The sequence below is a fragment of the Myotis nattereri genome, assembly GCF_964212035.1.
Source record: "Myotis nattereri genome assembly, chromosome: 11".
Taxonomy (NCBI): domain Eukaryota; kingdom Metazoa; phylum Chordata; class Mammalia; order Chiroptera; family Vespertilionidae; genus Myotis; species Myotis nattereri.
The window spans coordinates 28620813-28639892 of record NC_138086.1 but is presented as its reverse complement, the minus strand read 5'-3'; the positions used below and the strand labels follow the sequence as shown (position 1 = coordinate 28639892).

General features: G+C 40.4%; 1 protein-coding gene across 1 annotated transcript in view; it reads right to left on the bottom strand.

Annotated features, from left to right (window-relative positions):
* Positions 1-7753: 7753 nt before the first annotated feature.
* Positions 7754-19080, bottom strand: part of LOC308526865 (aldo-keto reductase family 1 member D1-like) — a gene marked incomplete at both ends in the record, with an annotated part of 48665 nt that continues 37338 nt past the window's right edge. The window contains 4 exons of the mRNA XM_081102116.1: positions 7754-7796; positions 9981-10063; positions 17168-17333; positions 18056-18165. Of these exons, the coding sequence (XP_080958242.1) occupies positions 7754-7796; positions 9981-10063; positions 17168-17333; positions 18056-18165 (402 nt within the window). The remainder of the gene's footprint in view (positions 7797-9980; positions 10064-17167; positions 17334-18055; positions 18166-19080) is intronic.

Genomic DNA, 19080 nt, shown 5'->3' with positions numbered 1-19080 from the left:
TAATATTCTTTATTTTAGTCAGGGTATGCTAAATTTATAGTTGGTCCTTTTTTTCATATCCTCGAGGGTCTCACTAGACTTATTGAGGGTCTTACTAAATTTATCGGCGGTCTCACTAGACTAATTGAGGGTCTTACTTAATTTATTGGCGGTTTCTAGAAAATTCTTGAAAAACCTTAAAACCGTGGTTTTGAACTCTATATCCAGTAGTTTGCTTTCCTCTATTTCTGTCATTTGTGACCTGTTTCTTTGCCTCCACATTTTGGCTTCTTTCCTGTGTTGATAGAGTGGTTTTCCGTGCTAGGTGTCCTATAGGGCCCAGTGGCTTAGCCTCCCCAATTAACTGAGGTGGACACTCTTGGTGCACCTCTTTGTGGGCTGTGTGCACAGTCTTGTTGTGGTTAAGCCTTGATTGTTGTAGGTATCACTGGGAGGAATTGACCTCCAGGCCATTTGGCTGTGAGATTCAGCTGTGTCTATGGTGGGAGAACTTCTATGCTGGAGACACCCTTATGGGGCAAGACTTGTTTCTGTGGGGCTTTGGTGCTCACTGAGTCTGCCCCCTGAGTGTGTCCCTTATAGATCTGAGGAGTTGTAATCTGGATTGTCCCACTCTGATCACTGGGTACACTGGCACTTGGATCTCTAAGGAGGTGCTAATTTAGCCTCTGCCTGAGGCTACCTAGCAGGAGGTATGGAGAGATCTGCAGATTCCTCTTTGTTTGGGATTTGGAGGTGCCCATATGAGGTCCAGCTGTGAAGCAATGCAAGCTGCTGTGGGGCCTTTGGCCTTCTTTTGGATGATCTGGGTCTCTCTGGCCCAGCTGCAGTTTGTTAAGTAAATTTAGATAGCAAAGGGCCAGGTCATTCATATGCAAAAGCCTCTGTGCACAGCTTGGGTGAGGCGGGGTCTCAGGGAATCAACAGGCTGGAGAAAACAGCTATAGCTAATTCTCAGCCCTCCCCTAAGAGGTCCCGGGTGTCAGTGGCCTGTGGTAATCGCTGCAAGCCTCTCTGAGAGAAAGCCGCCCTCGATTTCTGCCCACTGCCAGACAGTCCAGTTTCTCCCCATATGAGTCTCGGTCCCCAGAGACTTGCCCGGAACTGGAGTCAGGACCGTCGGGAGCTTGTGTCTCCCTTTTGATTGAAAAAGACAACGGCATCCTCAGTTGCCAGCCCTTTCTATGTGCGCCTCTGTACCTCTGCAGTTTACTTCCATACCTCCTCTGAGTCTCAGTGTGCTTTTCTCTTTTCTTCTAGTTGTAGAATTTCCACTCAGCCAGCCTCCCTGTGGTTCTGGATGGTGTCCATTTTGTCTTTTACTTGTATTTTTGAAGTGGTTGTGTGAGGCAGAAATTTCCGGTGTTTACCTATGCCGCCATCTTGGTTTCTCTGAAGGGTATTCTTTAAGAAGAGGAGGAGGAGAAGGAGGAAGAAGAAGAAAAAAGAGGAAAAAATATATGAATAATAAAATGGCAATAAATACATATATATCAACAATTAAATCTAAAAATCAAAATTGCCAAAAAAAATCTAATGAACAAAATAAACTGGTGAATTAAATAGAATCAGAGGCATAGAAACATGGAAAGACTGACAAATCTCTGAGGGAAGGTAGAATTGGATATGGGAAGGGATTAATCTATGGACACATACAAAAGGGTAATGGAGGAATAGGGTGGAGCAGGATGGGAACCAGGTAGAGGGAGGGCAAGGAGGGGAGTTCAAGGGGGACATCTGTAATACTCTAAACAATAACTATTTTTTAAAAATAATTAAGAAATAAAAAAATGATAAAATATCAATGAATCCAATAATGGATTGGTTTTAGACTCAGAAAAAAAGACACACACACAAAAAAGACTGTCTACTCCATGGTATGTTGTTGCCCATTTTTTCAAATATTAATTGACTGTAACAGTGGGGGTCGATTTCTGGGGTCTCTGTTCCGTTGGTCTATATGCCTGTTCTTTGCCAGGACTAGGCTGTTTTTATTACAGTGGCTTTCTAGTATAGTTTGATATCCAGCATTGTGATTCCTCCAACTTTGTTCTATTTCAAGATTGCTGCAACTATTCAGGATCTGTTTTGATTTCATATACATTTTTTGGGAGTATTTGTTCTGGATCTGTGAAGTATGCTATTGTTATTTTAATAGGATTGTGTTGTATCTATAGATTGCTTTGGGTGGTATGGACATTTTAATGATGTTGATTCTTTTAATCCATGAATACAGTATATGCTTTGACTTGTTTGTAGCTTCTATTTCCTTTTTCAATGTCCTATAGTTTTCTAAATACAGGTCTTTTACCTCCTTGGTTAAGTTTATTCTTATGTATCTTATTTTTTTGTTGTTGCAATGGTAAATGGTAATTGTTTTTTAGTTTCTCTTTTCTGAGAGTTCATTGGTGAATAAAAATGTCATCAATTTCTGGATGTTGATTTTGTATCCTGCTACTGTGCTGAATTCATTTATTAAATTTGGTAGTTTTTGATAGAGTCTTTAGGGTTTTCTAAATACAATATCATGTCATTTGCAAATAATGATGATTTTACTTCCTCTTTTCCAATTTGCATGTCTTTTTTCTTTTCTTTTTGTCTGGTCATTGTGGCTAGGATTCCCAGTAATATGTTGAAGAAGAGTGGTGAAAGCGGACATTCTTGTCTTGTTCCTGGTGTTAGTGAAATACTTTTAGTTTTTGCCTATTGAGAATGATGTTGGCTAAGGGTTTGATGTATGTGACTTTTATTATGCTGAGGTTTGATCGTTCTATTTCCACTTTGTTGAGAGTTTTTATCAAAAATAGGTTCTGTATTTTATTGAAGGCTTTTTCTGCATCTATTGATATGATTATGTGATTTTTATCCTTTATTTTGTTTGTGTGATGTATCACATTTATTGGTTTGCAAATATTGTACTAGCCTTGCATCCCCAGAATAAATCCCACTTGGTCATGGTGTATGACCTTTTTCATTTATTGCTGGATCTGATTTGCTCATATGTTGCTGAGGATTTTAGCATCTATGCTCATCAGTGATATTGGCCTATAAGTTTTTTTATCCTATTCCAAAACCAGATAAAGACATAATATCTTTATCTGGTTTTGGAATTAGGATAATGCTGGCTTCATAAAAAGAGATTGAAAGTGTTCCTTCCTCTTGAATTTTTTGGAATAGTTTGAGGAGGAGAGGTGTTAGTTCTTTGAATGTTTGGTAAAACTCTCCTGTAAATCCATCAGGTTCAGGATTTTTGTTTGCTGGGAGTTTTTTGATCACTGCTTCAATTATATTAGTTGTTATTGGCTGATTCAGGTGCTCTGATTTTCCATGATTGAGTTTTGGAAGACTGTATGTTTCTAGGAATTTGTTCATTTTGCCCAGGTTTTCCAGTTTGTTTGCATATAGTTGTTCATAGTATTTTCTTACAATTCTTTTTTTTCTGTGGTGTCTGCTGTTATATTGCCTCTTTTCATTTCTGGTTTTATTTACTTGGGTCCTCTCTGTTTCTTTAAAAAAAAATTTACTTTTAGAGAGAGAAGAAGGGAGGAGGGAGCGGGGGAAGACAGAGAGAAAAGCACTGATGTGAGAAAGACACATTGATTGGTTGCCTCCCACAGGCGCCCTGACCCAGACAGGGAATCGAGCATACAACTGAAGTATGTGCTCTTGACTGGGAATAGAATCCACGACCCTTTGGTCCATAGGCTGATGCTCTAACACTGAGCCAAAACTGCTAGGGCTCTCTCTTTGATGCTTGATGTGTCTGGCTAAAGGTTGATCAATCTGCTTTATCTTTTCAAAGAACCATCTCTTGATTTAATTGATCTTTTGCATTGTTTTTAGTCTCCATGTCATTTGTTTCTGCTCTGATCTTTCTTTCTACTTCCTCTAGGATTTTCTTACTGTGTTCTTCCTTCTTGTATTTTAGTATGTTTTCTTTCTTTTTTTTTTTGATTTTTAAAGAGATAGGAAGGAGAGGGATAGAGAGATAAAAACATTGATGAGAAAGAAACATCATCGATCTACTGTCTCCTGCACACCCCCAACTGGGGCATGTGCCCTGACTAGGAATCGAACTGGTGACCTCTTGGTTCATGGGTTGACACTCAATCACTGAGCTGCACTGGCTGGGTTCTTTCTAAATCTTTTAATTGTAGTGTTAGATTATGTATTGGAGCTTTTTCTGGTTTCTGGAAGTAGGCTTGTAATGCCATGAACTTCCCTCTCAAGACTGACTGCCTTCACTGTGTCCCACAGATTTTGGGTTGTTGATGTACTTTTAACCTGGGGGAGAGGATATGCTTGTATATTTCCACAGGACACAGACTCACCTGTGTGGATTCCAGAGCGTCTAGTGCCAGCCGTGGGCAAACTACGGCCCGCGGGCCGGATCTGGTCCCTTTGAAATGAATAAAACTAAAAAAAAAAAAAAAGACCGTACCCTTTTATGTAATGATGTTTACTTTGAATTTATATTAGTTCACACAAACACTCCATCCATGCTTTTGTTTCGGCCCTCCAGTCCAGTTTAAGAACCCACTGTGGCCCTCGAGTCAAAAAGTTTGCCCACCCCTGGCTCTAGTCCGACCTTATGTCTCACCGCCCTCCGTGTCTGCCTCACCCTCCTCCTCCCCGGTATCATCCATATCGGCCGACCCAGAGGGCACAGCTGACTCCTCCCTGGACACGGACACCACCATCAAGCGCGACTCTGATGGACCCTTATATCCAGTCCCTCAATGCGCTGACACTTCAGGAAGCCCGTAGCCAGCGATGCCACCTGCTAGCCAGATCAACAAGGACAACCAAACCACCGACTTGGGGACAGCTGTAATCCTTGACTAAAGAGGCCAGCAACCTTCTATAGGAACAAGGCTCTGTGTGCACTCCATCCACCATGTTTATTGCTATGCTCGCTATCATTGCTTGTCAGTCTTCTTCCGAGTCTTAAACAACCCAATCCGAGAGGTGGCCGCTGATTTACACATGTTATCATTTAAAAAATAAAAAAGGCGGAATTTGCCAGAAGCCGGTCCATCCTTGCTGCTTGACACAGTCACTGCAGGGAAGAAACATCTGCACAGCATATGTTTCAAGGGACCTGGCGTATATGGCATACTGTTCTTAATATGTTTGCTCCCCTCCTTAGCGCTCTGTGTTTTAACCAAGGTCACATCTCCGAGAAAGGTTATTTCCCCAGGTGGGGATTTTTCCCTGAAGTTAGGGATTAACAGGACTAAGGAAGGGAATAAAACCCCTTAACTAAGTGCCAGGTAGGTAATTAATCACTTTAACTATGAACAATCAAGCTTAAACTACATAATCTTTACTTAGGATAATCTCCTTCAGTTACTTCCTTGTTGCTTAACAGAACAATGGAGTATTGACCTTGGAATGGAGATAACAAATGCCCTAACCTTTGGAATAGAATGGATAGGATTAAAATCAACTGGTATAAATACAGATGTAAAGGAGAATAAAGACAGAATCTGGCTGGAGAGCCTGGCTAGAACCTGGCTAGAGAACCTGGCTAGAGAACCTACCTGGCTAGGCTGCTGATCAACTGAACGCTGTCTCCATGTCATTCCTTCTTCGCAGACGCTATCCTCACCTTTGGGAACCCCTGGACCGGCTGGGGTTGGACAACAACACCCTAACTTAGCTCTGGTGTGGTGTCACATATAGAAATTTTTTGATATTTGCAATCATAGTAAAACAAATATTTATATTTTTGATATTTATTTTATATATTTTAATGCCATTTAACAAAGAAAAATCAACCCAAAAAATGAGTTCGCTTGTCACCTCTGACATGCGTGTCATTGGTTCGCCATCACTGTTCTAGTAGGTTGATGTAAACTTCTGAGGTTCCTTTATTGCGAAAGCATCAACCAGATCTCTGCCTCTTTCTGCACGTGGCATTTTTTTTTTCTGTTTTAGTATCTGTGTCCAAATTTCCCCTTTTTATAAGGATACCTTCATATTGGATTAAGGTCCACCCCAAAGACCTTATCATAGCTATTTGCTTTTGCAATGGCCTTATTTCAAAATAAGGTCACATTCTGAGGTACTGGGAGCTAGGACTTCAACATACAAATTTTGGGGATACAATTCACCCAAAAATAAATGGAAAGCTTGAGAGGAGTGAGAATGGAGGAAGAAGTGACATGCGGAAGCTCATATCAGACTGTCACTCTTTCTTGACCTTTCTGTTTTCTATCCTCAGCATCACTGTCATGACTAAGTGAGGATTCCCCTCTCCCAATTTTTAGAAATTTATATTTTTTCCCTGAGAACTGATGGGGATCTTTTTCTATTGCCTTTTTTTAAAAAATGGTTTGAGTCTTGGCTGGTGTGGCTCAGTTGGTTGAGCTTTGTCCCAAGCACTGAGAGGTCACCAGTTTGATTCTCTGTCAAGTGAAAGTCCAGGTTGTGGGTTTGATCCCATTTAGGGGCTTGCAGGAGGCAGTGGATCGATGTTTGACTCTACATTGATGTTTCTCTCTCTCTTTTTCTGTCTCCCCCTCTTTCTTCCTCTTACTCTAAAAATCAATTTAAAAAAATGGTTTGATAGGTATGGTCCCTCCTCCACCCCAGCCCTCTCAAAATACTTTGAAGTGATTTGACAAATGAGATCAGGACTCAAGTTTCTGTTCTTTCATTTTCGTTTCTGTTCTTTTTCTCCCCTCTCTACCCAGTGCTAAATGTGCAATATGAACTCGATCAAGGTTTTTTACTTGAATTGAATTCAGATGACCAGCCCACTACCCCTACAACAAAATGGAGATCCATGTGGTTGAGTAAGTTACCATAATTTATTAATATTTGTGAACAATACATTTTCCAGAGCACAGCATTATAAACATTAATATTAGAATCAGTGGAAATAATAAGTACAGATCAAATGTTTTTAAAGTGATAATTTCTCAGAAGTGTATATTTTCAGGTCATTGAAGATTATAAGCAATTGGTATGGACAAATACTTTTTATTTTTTAAAACGTATTTTGTGGACAAATACTTTTTAAAGACCTCTCTTGTTCTGTGAAAGTGACCCAATATAAATGAATAAAATATATTGCTTTAGTGAATTGAAAATAGATATATTTCTCTTGCAGAATTCTAATAATCTTCTTATTCACTTTGAAAACCTTTGAGTAAAATTACCAGTGATCTTTGGAACGTGCTTCATTGAAATTGACACAATTATCCCAGTAATACTTTAAACATGTTATAAAGCTTTTTTCAGTATGTTATTAAAAGCCTTCTTTTAAAATAGTTATCTTTGGACCGTCTTACAGTACAGGGTTTTATTTGTGTATGTGGATAGTCTCAAGCCATTTTGCATAATGCTGGCTGTATGATACATGGGGGCAGGAGTGATAGGCAGTGAGTGTGATCACCAGTTATGTGGAAGCTCATTCCCTTTACAGCGTGCAGGAGAAAACTAGCAGTTATCCATCCCGAAAGCTGGGTAAAATGAATAAAAAGTGATGGAAACCCACACCCACCACATCATTATGGCTTTGCTGACAATTTAATTATTTAATTCCAAACTATTATTTCAACAGATTTAAACATTTTTTTTCTTCAACATAGCTAAGTCAAAGTCACTTCTCTTATACAGAAGTTAAGCCCATCACCACTTCATCTGAGGAGAGTAAAACCCTTTTCACTTCCACGTGTGGGGGAAGCACCCAGCCAAAGGTCATGGTACACACGCAGGGAAAAATAAGTGCAGGAGCTCTCTGAAGTCAGTATTCATCATGGAATGGATAGTCAGGATGACCAGACCACCTGCCAAAACAAGGGAAAAACTTTCATTCCAAAGTCGCACAGCTGTATGTGTTACTAGCATCTTCTGACAATTTCAGCGACCACTCCGTCTCTCTGTTAATCATTCCTTAGGTTTCTTACCCACCTCCTCCCAGTTTTCATCAAGCCAGCACTTTTACTAAAGCCCTGGAGGTTTCAGTGTGTGTGTTTGGGCATAGAGGGGGCTGGTTGCCTCTACACCAACATTTTGCTCAGAACAAAAACACAGGAGGTGAGTGAAGCCTGCCTCTTTCCAACTCCTCCCTCCCTTCTGCTGTCCTGATAGAGGAACCAAATAGGCCTTCTCTTCACAGCTCTGTCACCAATCAAGGTCACCCTCTTCTCAGTACAGTGCTTCCTCCCCCTTCTCACTAGGCCTCCTGAGAGTTGATAGTTTGAGATATAGAAGGTGATGACCAGCAAAGGAAGTTTCTGCTATAATGATGACAGTGATGATGATGAACCTGTCTCTTAAATAGCAATAGCATAGTATTCATACAAGTACTATGAGCTTTCAATTAAAATACACATGGACACAGACAATAGGGTCGTGAAGGCCTGGGGCAGGGGCCAGGGCAGGCTAGAAGGGATTAATGGGGGAGAAAGAGGACATATGTAATACTTTCAATAATAAAGATTTAATTTAAAAAATTAAAATATAAATTAAAATAAAATACAGATTAAATTAAAACAGAAAAATGCTCTGAAATCCAGTCAAGAATAAACTGGATGAAAAACAAAAAAGACTCATGGCCCAACGTGCCTAAATAATACAATTTTTTGACCCACGGGGTCTAATATTTATTTCTCCTTGAGATTTTTCTATTCCTGGTATGATGAGTTATTTTTTCAGTGTTTCTAGAATTAGGCATTAAACATTTCAAATGTCAAAATAAGTAGTATTACCAACTAATTGTCTATGAAAATAATCAGTACATTGGTGGACTGACTACATCCTACTATCTCTTCCTAATTTAATATTTATTCAATAGAAACCATTTATTTTCCAAAGCTATTAATTAACCTACATGTTTTTTTATTTCTGAGTTTGTTTATTCCTTCATTTTTGCAGTTAGATGTCAAAATATTTTTCCCTGGAAAATTCACCGTAGGAAGCTATTTTATTCATTCAGAAATGGATTCAGAAATTTGATATTAATACAGTCACAGCAGTTTTTGATCTTGAAATACTTGGGGTCCAAAGTATCCAAAGTGTACGAATTATTTTTATGAGCATTTATATTGCTCAGTTAAAGAGAAGATTGTAAAGAGAAGATGACTATTCAGGTGATGTGAAGAACTGGAAATATTAATAAAGAATGATTAAGAAGAAAAAATTGTGCATATGTATATACATACCATGCATGTGTATTCACTTTTTATTTTCAAGGACCAATAATATTTAGAGAATAAAGGGCTACCTCATTAAATAACAAAATCTGGCAACATTTGAAGAAGTGTTAGGAATTTTACTTGTAGATGGATGGAGCTAGAATGGTGGAACTAGAAGTTTCAAATCTTATAGGTGAGCATTCATCTAAAACTAATTTCTTGATTAGTCAAAGAACATATATACATAGCCCATGGATACAGACAACAGTATGGTGATGGCCAGAGAGAGGAGGGGGTGCGGTCTGAGCTGGGTAGGTGTGGGTAAAGGGGAGGATGGGTACATCTGTAATAGTGTCAACAATAAATAAAATAAAACTAGTTTCTTGGCTCTCAACTTGATGCTCTTTCTACTACACTCCCATGTATCTGTCTCAGGAAGTATTTTTTATTGATTCGTGCATCACTTTGATTTTTAGGAAGAAATACATATGGTGTTTGAATAATTGTGGTGTGATTGTGTTAATTTGAATCGTATTATTTATACACTATGACTAAATTCTTCTTAAGGTCTTTAGCCTGCCATGCCTTAACCTGTCATAGGATGTGATATAAATGCCAGAAATCCTCTTTTAAATAAAAATGTAGATTTACAGGGAGTTCCTAGAATGAATGTAATTTACCCAGACCAATTTAATATTCAGAATATGCTGCCCAGTGGCCTTTAGCCTTGTGCTTTCTGTGGACATAGGTCCGGGTTCATAAGAGCCCACTTGGTGATGCTTTTCAATCTAACACCACCGGGTGGTACCTGATTAAGGATCCCCCAGAACTCACATGAGCAGACGCACTACGCGGACATCTGTATTCAAGGTTTCGATGCTCTTCATTTCTTCTGTAGTGAGAGAAAAGTCAAAGATCTGAAATAACAGAAATAAAAGACAGACATTTTAAAAGATAAGATATGGGTCAAGCTTTGGATTGTGGAGTGGGATCAGCAATTGGAAACATTCTAAGATTTATGAACATCTCTGAAAATGTCTAAGAGGAGTTGGTCTAGTGCTGGGGGTCCACCTAATGGAAGTGGATCCGGAATTCTCTTCTGCACTTTGTCTTAAGATAATTCTGTTAGGGACATCTTGCAAGAAATTTTAAATGCTGGGAAACAATGTATGTTCACAACATCTGAAGAATTCTTATTAATTCTGGATAAGACGCTGAACTTTTGATTCTGGACTTGAGCCTGTGTACACTTAAAAAATATTCCCTTATCTCTAAATTTGCTTTTGTACTTTCAAAAAACGTTTGTTTTGTCCTTTTAATCACTTCTCTCATTATTTAAAAAATATTTCTATTGATTTCAAAGAGGAAGGGAAGGGGAAGTAGAGAAATATCAATGATGAAATAGACTCTTTGATTGGCTGCCTCCTGCATGCTTTGCAGTGGTGATTGAGCCCGCAACCCAGGCATATGCCCTGACTGGAATCCAATTGTGACCTTCTGGTTCATAGGTTGATGCTTAATCACTGAGCCACACTGGCGGGGCTGAACAGTAAAGTTTTGAATCCATGAACACTTTTGTTTCAGATACCTCAAAATTTGTAGTTTTTGTTTTTGTTGTTGTTTGTTAATCCTCATCCGAGGATATTTTTCTATTGATTTTTAGAGAGAGTGGAAAGGAAGGGGAGAGAAACATCGATGTGAGAGAGACACATCAATTGGTTGCTTTCACATGTGCCCCTGACCAGAGCCTAGAATCACGCTCCTGACTGGAATCAAACCTGGGACCCTTCCGTCCCCAGGCTGATGCTCAATCCATTGAGCCAAACCAGCCAGGGCATAATTTGTAGTTGTTTTTTTAAAAAAATTTTGATGAGCCTACACATTAGCCTTGCAGTGGCTTTCTCTTTTAAGATGGCTAAAAACAGTGTCAATGACTTTTTACTGTGAGGAATTTGGGAAAGTGTTAAAATAGTGTCAGTAGTTGATATTACTGTCTAGTATTCTTTCTTCTCTTGGCTAATCACAGAATCCCACTTTTTCCTTTTATGAACTTCCCTTCCACCATCTAGTAGGGCTGTTTTTCACATGACCTCAACTCCAGCAATGAAATAGGGATGACTCTCTACTTAAGGATTAATGCAGCTGGTGACCTTACGTTGAAGCAAATAGTCATTTACCATTTTGAAAAACTAGAATTTTAAGTATTATGCTAAATCTACTCTGGAAAAACAAAGCTGGAATGATAACATGATTTGCTGAATGTTTTGAGCCCACTGTTGACATCCACTGTTCAGAAAAACAATAAATTTATTTCAAAATATAACAATGTATCCAGTCACTCAAGAACTCTGATGAAGATGTACAATGAGATTAATGTTTTCAGGCCTGCTAACACAACATCCATTCTGCAGCTTATGGGTCCAGGAGTAACTTTGACTTTCAAGTCTTATTATTTAAGAAACCAGTGGCCTGGTGCACGAAATTTGTGCACAGGGTTTGGTGTGTTCCTCAGCCTGGCCTGCACCCTCTCCAATTTGTGACCCCTCAAAGGATGTCCTACTGCCAGTTTACAGAGCTCGGGCCTAAACTAACAGTCAGATATCCTTCTCGCAATCTGGGACTGCTGGCTCCTAACTGCTCACCTGCCTGCCTGCTTGCCTGATTACCTCTAACCACTCTGCCTGCCGGCCTGCTCACCCCCAACTGCCCCCCCCCCCTGCTGCCGGCCTGTTTGCCCCCAAATTGTCCCCCCCCCCCCCGCCAGCCTGATCACCCCAAACTGCCCCCCACTGCTGACCTGCTCACCCCTACCTTCCCTCCCCACTGGCCTGCTCATCTGGTACTGTCCTCCTGCTGGCCTGCTCACTCCAAACTGCCCCCCCCCCCACTGCCCTGATCACCTCCAACTGAGCCCTGCTGATGGCCTGCTTGCCCCCAACTGGCCCCCTGATGGTCTGCTTACCCCCAACGGCCCCACCCCCCACCAGCTTGATCACCCACAACTGCCCTCCCTTCTTGGTCTCTAACCGCCTCTACCTCAGCCCTGCCACCATGGCTTTGTCCAGAAGAACATCTGGAAGGTTTCGTGGAAGGTCTCCCAGTCTAATTAGCATATTACTTTTTTATTAGTATAGATATATTTGTCTGTAAATATGGTTATGATTGCAGATATGAGTAGGACCAGGTAAAATTTTATAGAATGGGCCTTTTATTACAGACTAGAGGCCCAGTGCATGAAATTCGTGCACTTGGGGGTGGGGTTCCCTCAGCCCAGCCTGCCCCTCTCACAGTCTGGGAGCCCTCAGTGGATGTCCTACTGACGGCCACAGACTGGCAGCAGAGGCTTGGAGCAGGCGTCCTGTGTGTGTGTGTGTGTGTGTGTGTGTGTGTGTGTGTCTGTGTGTGTGTGTGTGTGTCTGCTGGGCGCCTGCCCCCAGCCACACCATGGAGGCTTGGAGCAGGCACCCCTCTGTGTTGATCTCTCAGGCTCCTGGCCTTCACTGTGTTTTTTTCTCTCCCTTGAGCTGTGGCCAGGATGGGGTGCTGCCTGCAGGCTGCACTTTCCTGCTCATGGGTCACTGGATCAATGCAGAGATGGGGGCAGGCCCTGCTGGGTGCTGCCTGTGGGGAACTTTCCTGCTCTTGGATGGCCATGGCGATCCCAGGAGCAGGCCCACCTAGGTGCGGGATGCCCTCTGCACTTGCCTGCTCTGGGATTGGTGATCCCAGAGCAGGCCCACCTGGGAGCAGGACACCCCCTGCACTTGTCTGCTCTTGGATGGCCATGGCGATCCCAGGAGCAGGCCCACCTGGGGGCCTCCCGCCCTCCGCCCTTGCCTGCTCTGGCGATCCAGGAGCAGGCCCACCTGGGGGGCCCCTCCGTCCACACTTGCCTGCTCTGGGATCGCCATAGGGTCCCAGCTGGCAGCAGGGCTTAGGCGGCACACATGGGTCCCGGCTGGGGCGGGGCTTAGGTGACACGTTCGAGCCGTCTAAGCCCGGCCGCACACGGGGCCCAGATGGCATCTGGCGCTGGCCAGCCCTGCTTGCAGTATGCTAATTAGCCGCCATTTTTCATGGCAGTTAATTTGCAAATGGTTCTGATTAGCCAGTGGGAAGCGTAGCAAAAGTACGGTCAATTACCCTATTTGTCTTTTATTAGATAGGATGGTTTGCCATGTATGCATTTTTTCTAAAGAAGTAAAAATTACTTGAAAAAATGTTTCAGGAAGACTTTGAGAAATTTACAGTATCTGCTTTTCTTCCAAGAAAGTTATCACTTTTATGCCAGAGTGAGGATTATTTGTATGCTTTGTATGTCAGCATTGGGCCACTGTGACTGGGGGCACTTAGCTTGATTGAGAGTAATTATCTTGCTCACTGGCTGGGGGAGGGTGTGAGGCAGCGGAGATAAATACTCGGTTCTGGATTATTCATAGATTGCTGACTTTCTGGATTGATTGTGCAAGTCCCTCCTTTTATTGATGTTCTATTGACAGACATCTACCCTGGAAGAGAAATGAGATGAAACTCTCTTTCTTTTCATTGTAAAAAGCATTTGAATTCCTAAAGTGTGATAAGGCCACCCAGCCATCCACAGTCAAGGTACACATTTTCATGGAGGATGTTCCCACTCTTGAATAAATTAAAACAATTTTTTTCTTTTAATTTAAACTTTCTTCTATAACTGTTTTCTTGTTACTTAAAAGCCAGTTTTTTTGAAACTACTTCCAAAGCTTTTCAAGCTGTATATGTCCTTGGAATGAATTTATAAATTAGAATTGAGCCCTGCCAGTGTGACTCAGTGGTTTAGCATCGACCTATGAACCAGGAAGTCACATTTTGATTCCAGGTCAGGCCACATGCCCGGGTTGTGGGCTTGATCCCCAGTAAAGGGCGTGTAGGAGGCAGCGGATCAATGATTCTCTCTCATCATTGATGTTTCTATCTCTCTCCCTCTCCCTTCCTCTCTGAATCGGTAAGAATATATGAGAGAGAGAGAGATAGAGAGAGAGAGGAGAGTATATATGTTTGTAAATAAGAAAACATGTATTTGATGCTCTTAGAAAGTCTTATTTTCTTTCATTAAAACTTGTGCAGTATAGGGAACTCCATAGATTTTCTTAATTTGAAGACAGTTAGAGGGAAAGGTACCAATTCAGAGTTCCTTGGGAAAATGTGTCACTTATATATTTTTTATGTTTATTTTTTTAAATAAAAAACTGAAATAGTTTCTATTCAGAAAATATATTTGGATCTAAGTATCTTCTATAATTTTAACCCTAAAATACCAACTTAAATATTTTTAAAATGGTTGGTATGTTTGTTTTTTTTAAATAAGTTAGGTTACTGGAGTTCTACATGTTACTGGATCACCTGGGGTAATTTTCTGATTGGAAAATTAAGAATTATAGTCAGAGGGGAGGAAATGAGAAGTTTTAAAGAACATATTCAATTTACTTTAGAAGCTGAACCTCTCTTATCATGTGACTTGTTTTGTATGTTTGCTAAACTATATTATCACATAAGCATTGCTGCTATTGTGACAAACAGTGACAGTTGATTCGGGTCATTTGAATGTCCACTGTCTGTTTTAATTTGTTCGTTTTGACTCTGTCATATGCTCAAACTTGAGTGGAATTCATGAGAACCTATTATTTTTGCCTGCTCCCTCCTTTACGTTGGAAATATTCTTTTTTACTCAGAGGGACCTTAACTTTGATGTAAGGAAATGTTTCCGTTGCCAACTGTTTTCTTCCTTGCCAAATAAGAGAGTTGTTGTGAACTCTTCAGTGATGCCTTGTGAGAGTCCATGGCCAGCTTGGCTTTCGTGGGTTCAAAGACTTGGAGGGAGGGCTGATGCGCAAATGATACACACAAGATGGAATATTAATTTTTATAATTATCGAGGGAACCAGAGAATAACTAAAGAAGTCGAGTTCTCCCTGTTGCTCCTTTCCCAGCCGCTTTTATTAGCTAGAATACACAATTGCCTTCAGGAATGCAAACAGACATATCAATGGTAATGTTTAGCAAACAGTAAGATTGCCAGGTCTTGGGGGAGTTTGCTTTAGACCACTGAGTCAGCATCAGGTAATAAAATGTAGATATTCACCCTGTGAATATCAAAAGGAGTCCTGGTTAGCCTTCTGCCAGACTCCTCACATTTATATCAATTACTGTTGATCTTGGTCTGCAGCAATGCCTTTCCCAGGATATTTGCAGATATGGTTGGGAAAAGTAATTTCATCCCCGACCTTTGCATGTCAGGTGCTGGGGTACCGGGGTGCCGCCTCGCCTGCGCCCCAGTTCTCCTATCCCAATGCGGCTCTCTCTCCCTTCGATCGCCATGGTGACCACTGGGCCGCAGGCCGGGTAGCACCTCTGGGTCCCTAGGGGTGCTGCCCGGCCTACGCCCTGGCTCTCCCTCTGATCGCCATGCAATCACGGGGCCAAAGGCGAGGTGGTACTTCTGAAGCTCTTGCCTGCTGCCTGGGTTTCTGATCACTGTTCTTCCATCCTTCCCCTTTCACCTCCCATCATTGTGCCTGCATACGCAAATTAACCGCCTTCTTTGTTGGTGGTTAATTTGCATATCGCCCTAAGTATCCAATGGGAAGCGTAGCAGAGGTACGGTTAATTACCCTTTTTGTCTTTTATTAGATAGGATATGTTTTGTAAGGCTATAACTGCTATAGGTAGGGATTCTTCTGATGGATCTGGACAAAGTAAATTGAAAACCTGGAAAGGATTCACATTTTAGATGCCATTAAGAACATTCCTGATTCATGAGAAGAAGTAGAAATATCAACATTACAGTAGTTTGGAAGAAGTTGATTCCAACCCTCACTGATAACTTCAGTGGAGGAAGTAATCACAAATGTGGTGGAAATACCAAGAGAACTAGAATCAGAAGTGGAGCCTGAAGATGTGACTGAATTGCTGCAATCTTATGATAAAACTTGAATGAACGTGGAATTGCTTTTTATGGGTGAGCAAAGAAAGTGGTTTCTTGAGATGAAACTTACTCCTGGTGAATATGCTGTCGATATTGTTGAAATGACAACAAAAGATTATTACAGAAAGTTAGTCTATAAAGCAGGGCCTGAGAGGATTAACTCCAATTTTGAAAGAAGGTTCGTGGGTAAAAATGCTATCAAACAGCATCACAGATGACAGAGAAATTGTTTATGAAAGGAAGAGTTAATCAAAATGGAAAATATTGTTTTTTTATTTAAAGAAATTGCCACAGCCACCCCACCCTTCAGCAACCACCATTCTAATATTTTTAGAATTTTAGCCCACCAACATTAAGGCAAGACCCTTCACCAGCAAAAAAATTGCGATTCACTGAAGTCTTGAATGCTGGTTAACATTTTTTTAGCAATAAATTATTTTTAAATTAAAGTATGTACCCTTTTTAGACTACTTAATAGACAGTATAATGAAACATAACTTTTATATGTACTCGGAAAGCAAAATATTTGTGTTAGCTTATTGCAATTCACGCTTTATTTTGGTGGTGTAGAATGGAACCTGTAATATTTCTGAAGTGAGCCCGTAATGTACAATCAGCAAAGCACTTCCACAAGTGCTAGCAATAGTTTTAAATTCAGCTAAAATTAAAAGCAGATATTGGCAGAGTGTGTCAGGGAGTTGGTATAAAATAAAATATGAAGGAATTACAAGTTTCTTTTTAGTCTAAACAAAATTCTTTGTTTTTTTGTTTTTTTGGTTTTTTTAAAATATATTTTATTGATTTTTTTACAGAGAGGAAGGGAGAGAGATAGAGAGTTAGAAACATCGATGAGAGAGAAACATCGATCAGCTGCCTCCTGCACATCCCCCACTGGGGAAGTGCCTGCAACCCAGGTACATGCCCTTGACCGGAATCGAACCTGGGACCCTTCAGTCCGCAGGCCGACGCTCTATCCGCTGAGCCAAACCGGCTTTGGCCTAAACAAAATTCTTTGAATAAAAAAATATCCTACTTTTTACATTTTCAGAAGCAGTTCTCTTACCTGAAAGTTTTCTTTGATCATTTTAGGGTCAAAGCTTTTAGGAATGACAACTATCCCTCGCTGGATGTTGAAACGCAAAGCAACCTGAGCTGCAGTCTTTTTGTACTTTTTCCCCAATGAGTTTAGAAGTTCATCCTCTAACATAGGTTTGAAATATGTACTCAACCTTAAAAAAATAAAAACATGCATGATATTTAGCTAGAATCAATGAGAAGCAGTGGTTAATCAATCCTCCTCCTCTGTCTTCCCATTCACCTGGTAACCTACCAGGACATTTCAGGTCACCTGTAAGCAATTTCTGTGATTGCCGAGCCCTCAATGAAGAGTTGTCCTTTGTGTGGGAAGATCAAGAGAGGCAAATTTATATTGCTGCCTTTTTGAGAAAGTACATATGTTTTGATGTGTCTTACAGAGAGGGCTGGAGTGAAAGAAGACATATGTGAGAAGGCAGGTAGCCTGAAGTGGAATAAGTAGAAATAGAACTCGTGGAATCATATTAAAGTAGAAAAATTTCTACTTTGGTCTGTGAAACACATCATAGTAGAAGTGTTGCCATTGAATACAGAGATAAAAAATTCTAAAATTTCAGAATTTAGGCCATAGAGGCTCTATCAAAAATAACTAAACTAGCATTTATGGATCACCTCTGTATTTTAGGCACTGTTAGGTAATTTTATTCATGTAGTATAATCAATTCCTATAACATCTAAGTGAGGAAGGTTTTATTAGCTCAGTTTGGATATATGGAGAATTACCTGAAGAGTTTAAGTAAGTTTCTTAAGATTACACAGCCCAATAGAATCATTTCAATAAATAAAATAATTCACATTAGCCTCTTACTCTACATCAAAGGAAACACTTTCTGAAGAGACATATAGTATTACTTACGAGCCTGGATCCCCAGATATCCCCAAAGGACTATATGCAACCATGAGAATGTCATGTTGTTGGCAAAATTCCAGGAGTTTTCTCTGGGTGAAATATGGATGGCACTCCACCTATGTGGTTGCATTGGAGAGCAGAGCACAAAATTAAGGCCTTGTAGATGAATGCAATTCTACATAGTTTAAAAAAACTTTAAATAAACTTCATTTTAAAGTATTATGGATAGTGAGAAATTCTAAATATTTTTCTTAACAAGGAAACTTACATTGTTTATATACTGGTGAAGTTAATTACAGCAAGGTTAGTAAGGGCACCATCTGTGAATTAATTATAAAATAATGGGGGGGGGGGGTTCAATTTTGTGTCCCTATCATAGTTTCAAACTTGAAATGCACAAAATCAGTTATTTATAATACACATCCTAGAAAATACAATTTCCATAACAAACAGTCTCAATGTTCAGATTAGTCTTAGTAAGTAGAAGCGACTTGTTACAGAAGCCCTCTGCTCTAGCTATCAGACATGTAAGAATATTTTCACAAGATGAAGAACATGTTTGAAACTAAATTTAAAGATAAATTTTATTTTCTTGGATGAGAGTTGTATTTATTTTTTTACATTCAACATTGAAAACAGTAAGTATGATACAGAGAGGACAGAGGCAAAATCTTTGGGAGTATCACTGTGGGTGCTGCAAACTGCTGAAGATGGGGCTTCAGAAGGGCTGCAGTATTGGTAAGCCATCTCTACAGTATTGCTGTGCTCTGCTTTCAGACACCACGCAACACATGAATAGGCTCAGGCTGTGATCTTCCAACAGGTCTTGCCTCCCTCGTCGGATATGTTTGTGAAGCTGATCAACATTCTTGTGCCACATGAAGCGACACACTGTCAAATTTTTGCTCTCTTTTTCATTTTGAGATAAAAAGTTACCATCTTTCTCTGTATATTTCTAAGAAACCTATTGTCATTTCAACATTTAAATGACAGACTATTGTTCTTGGGGGTGTAGGAAGGAGATGTGCTGG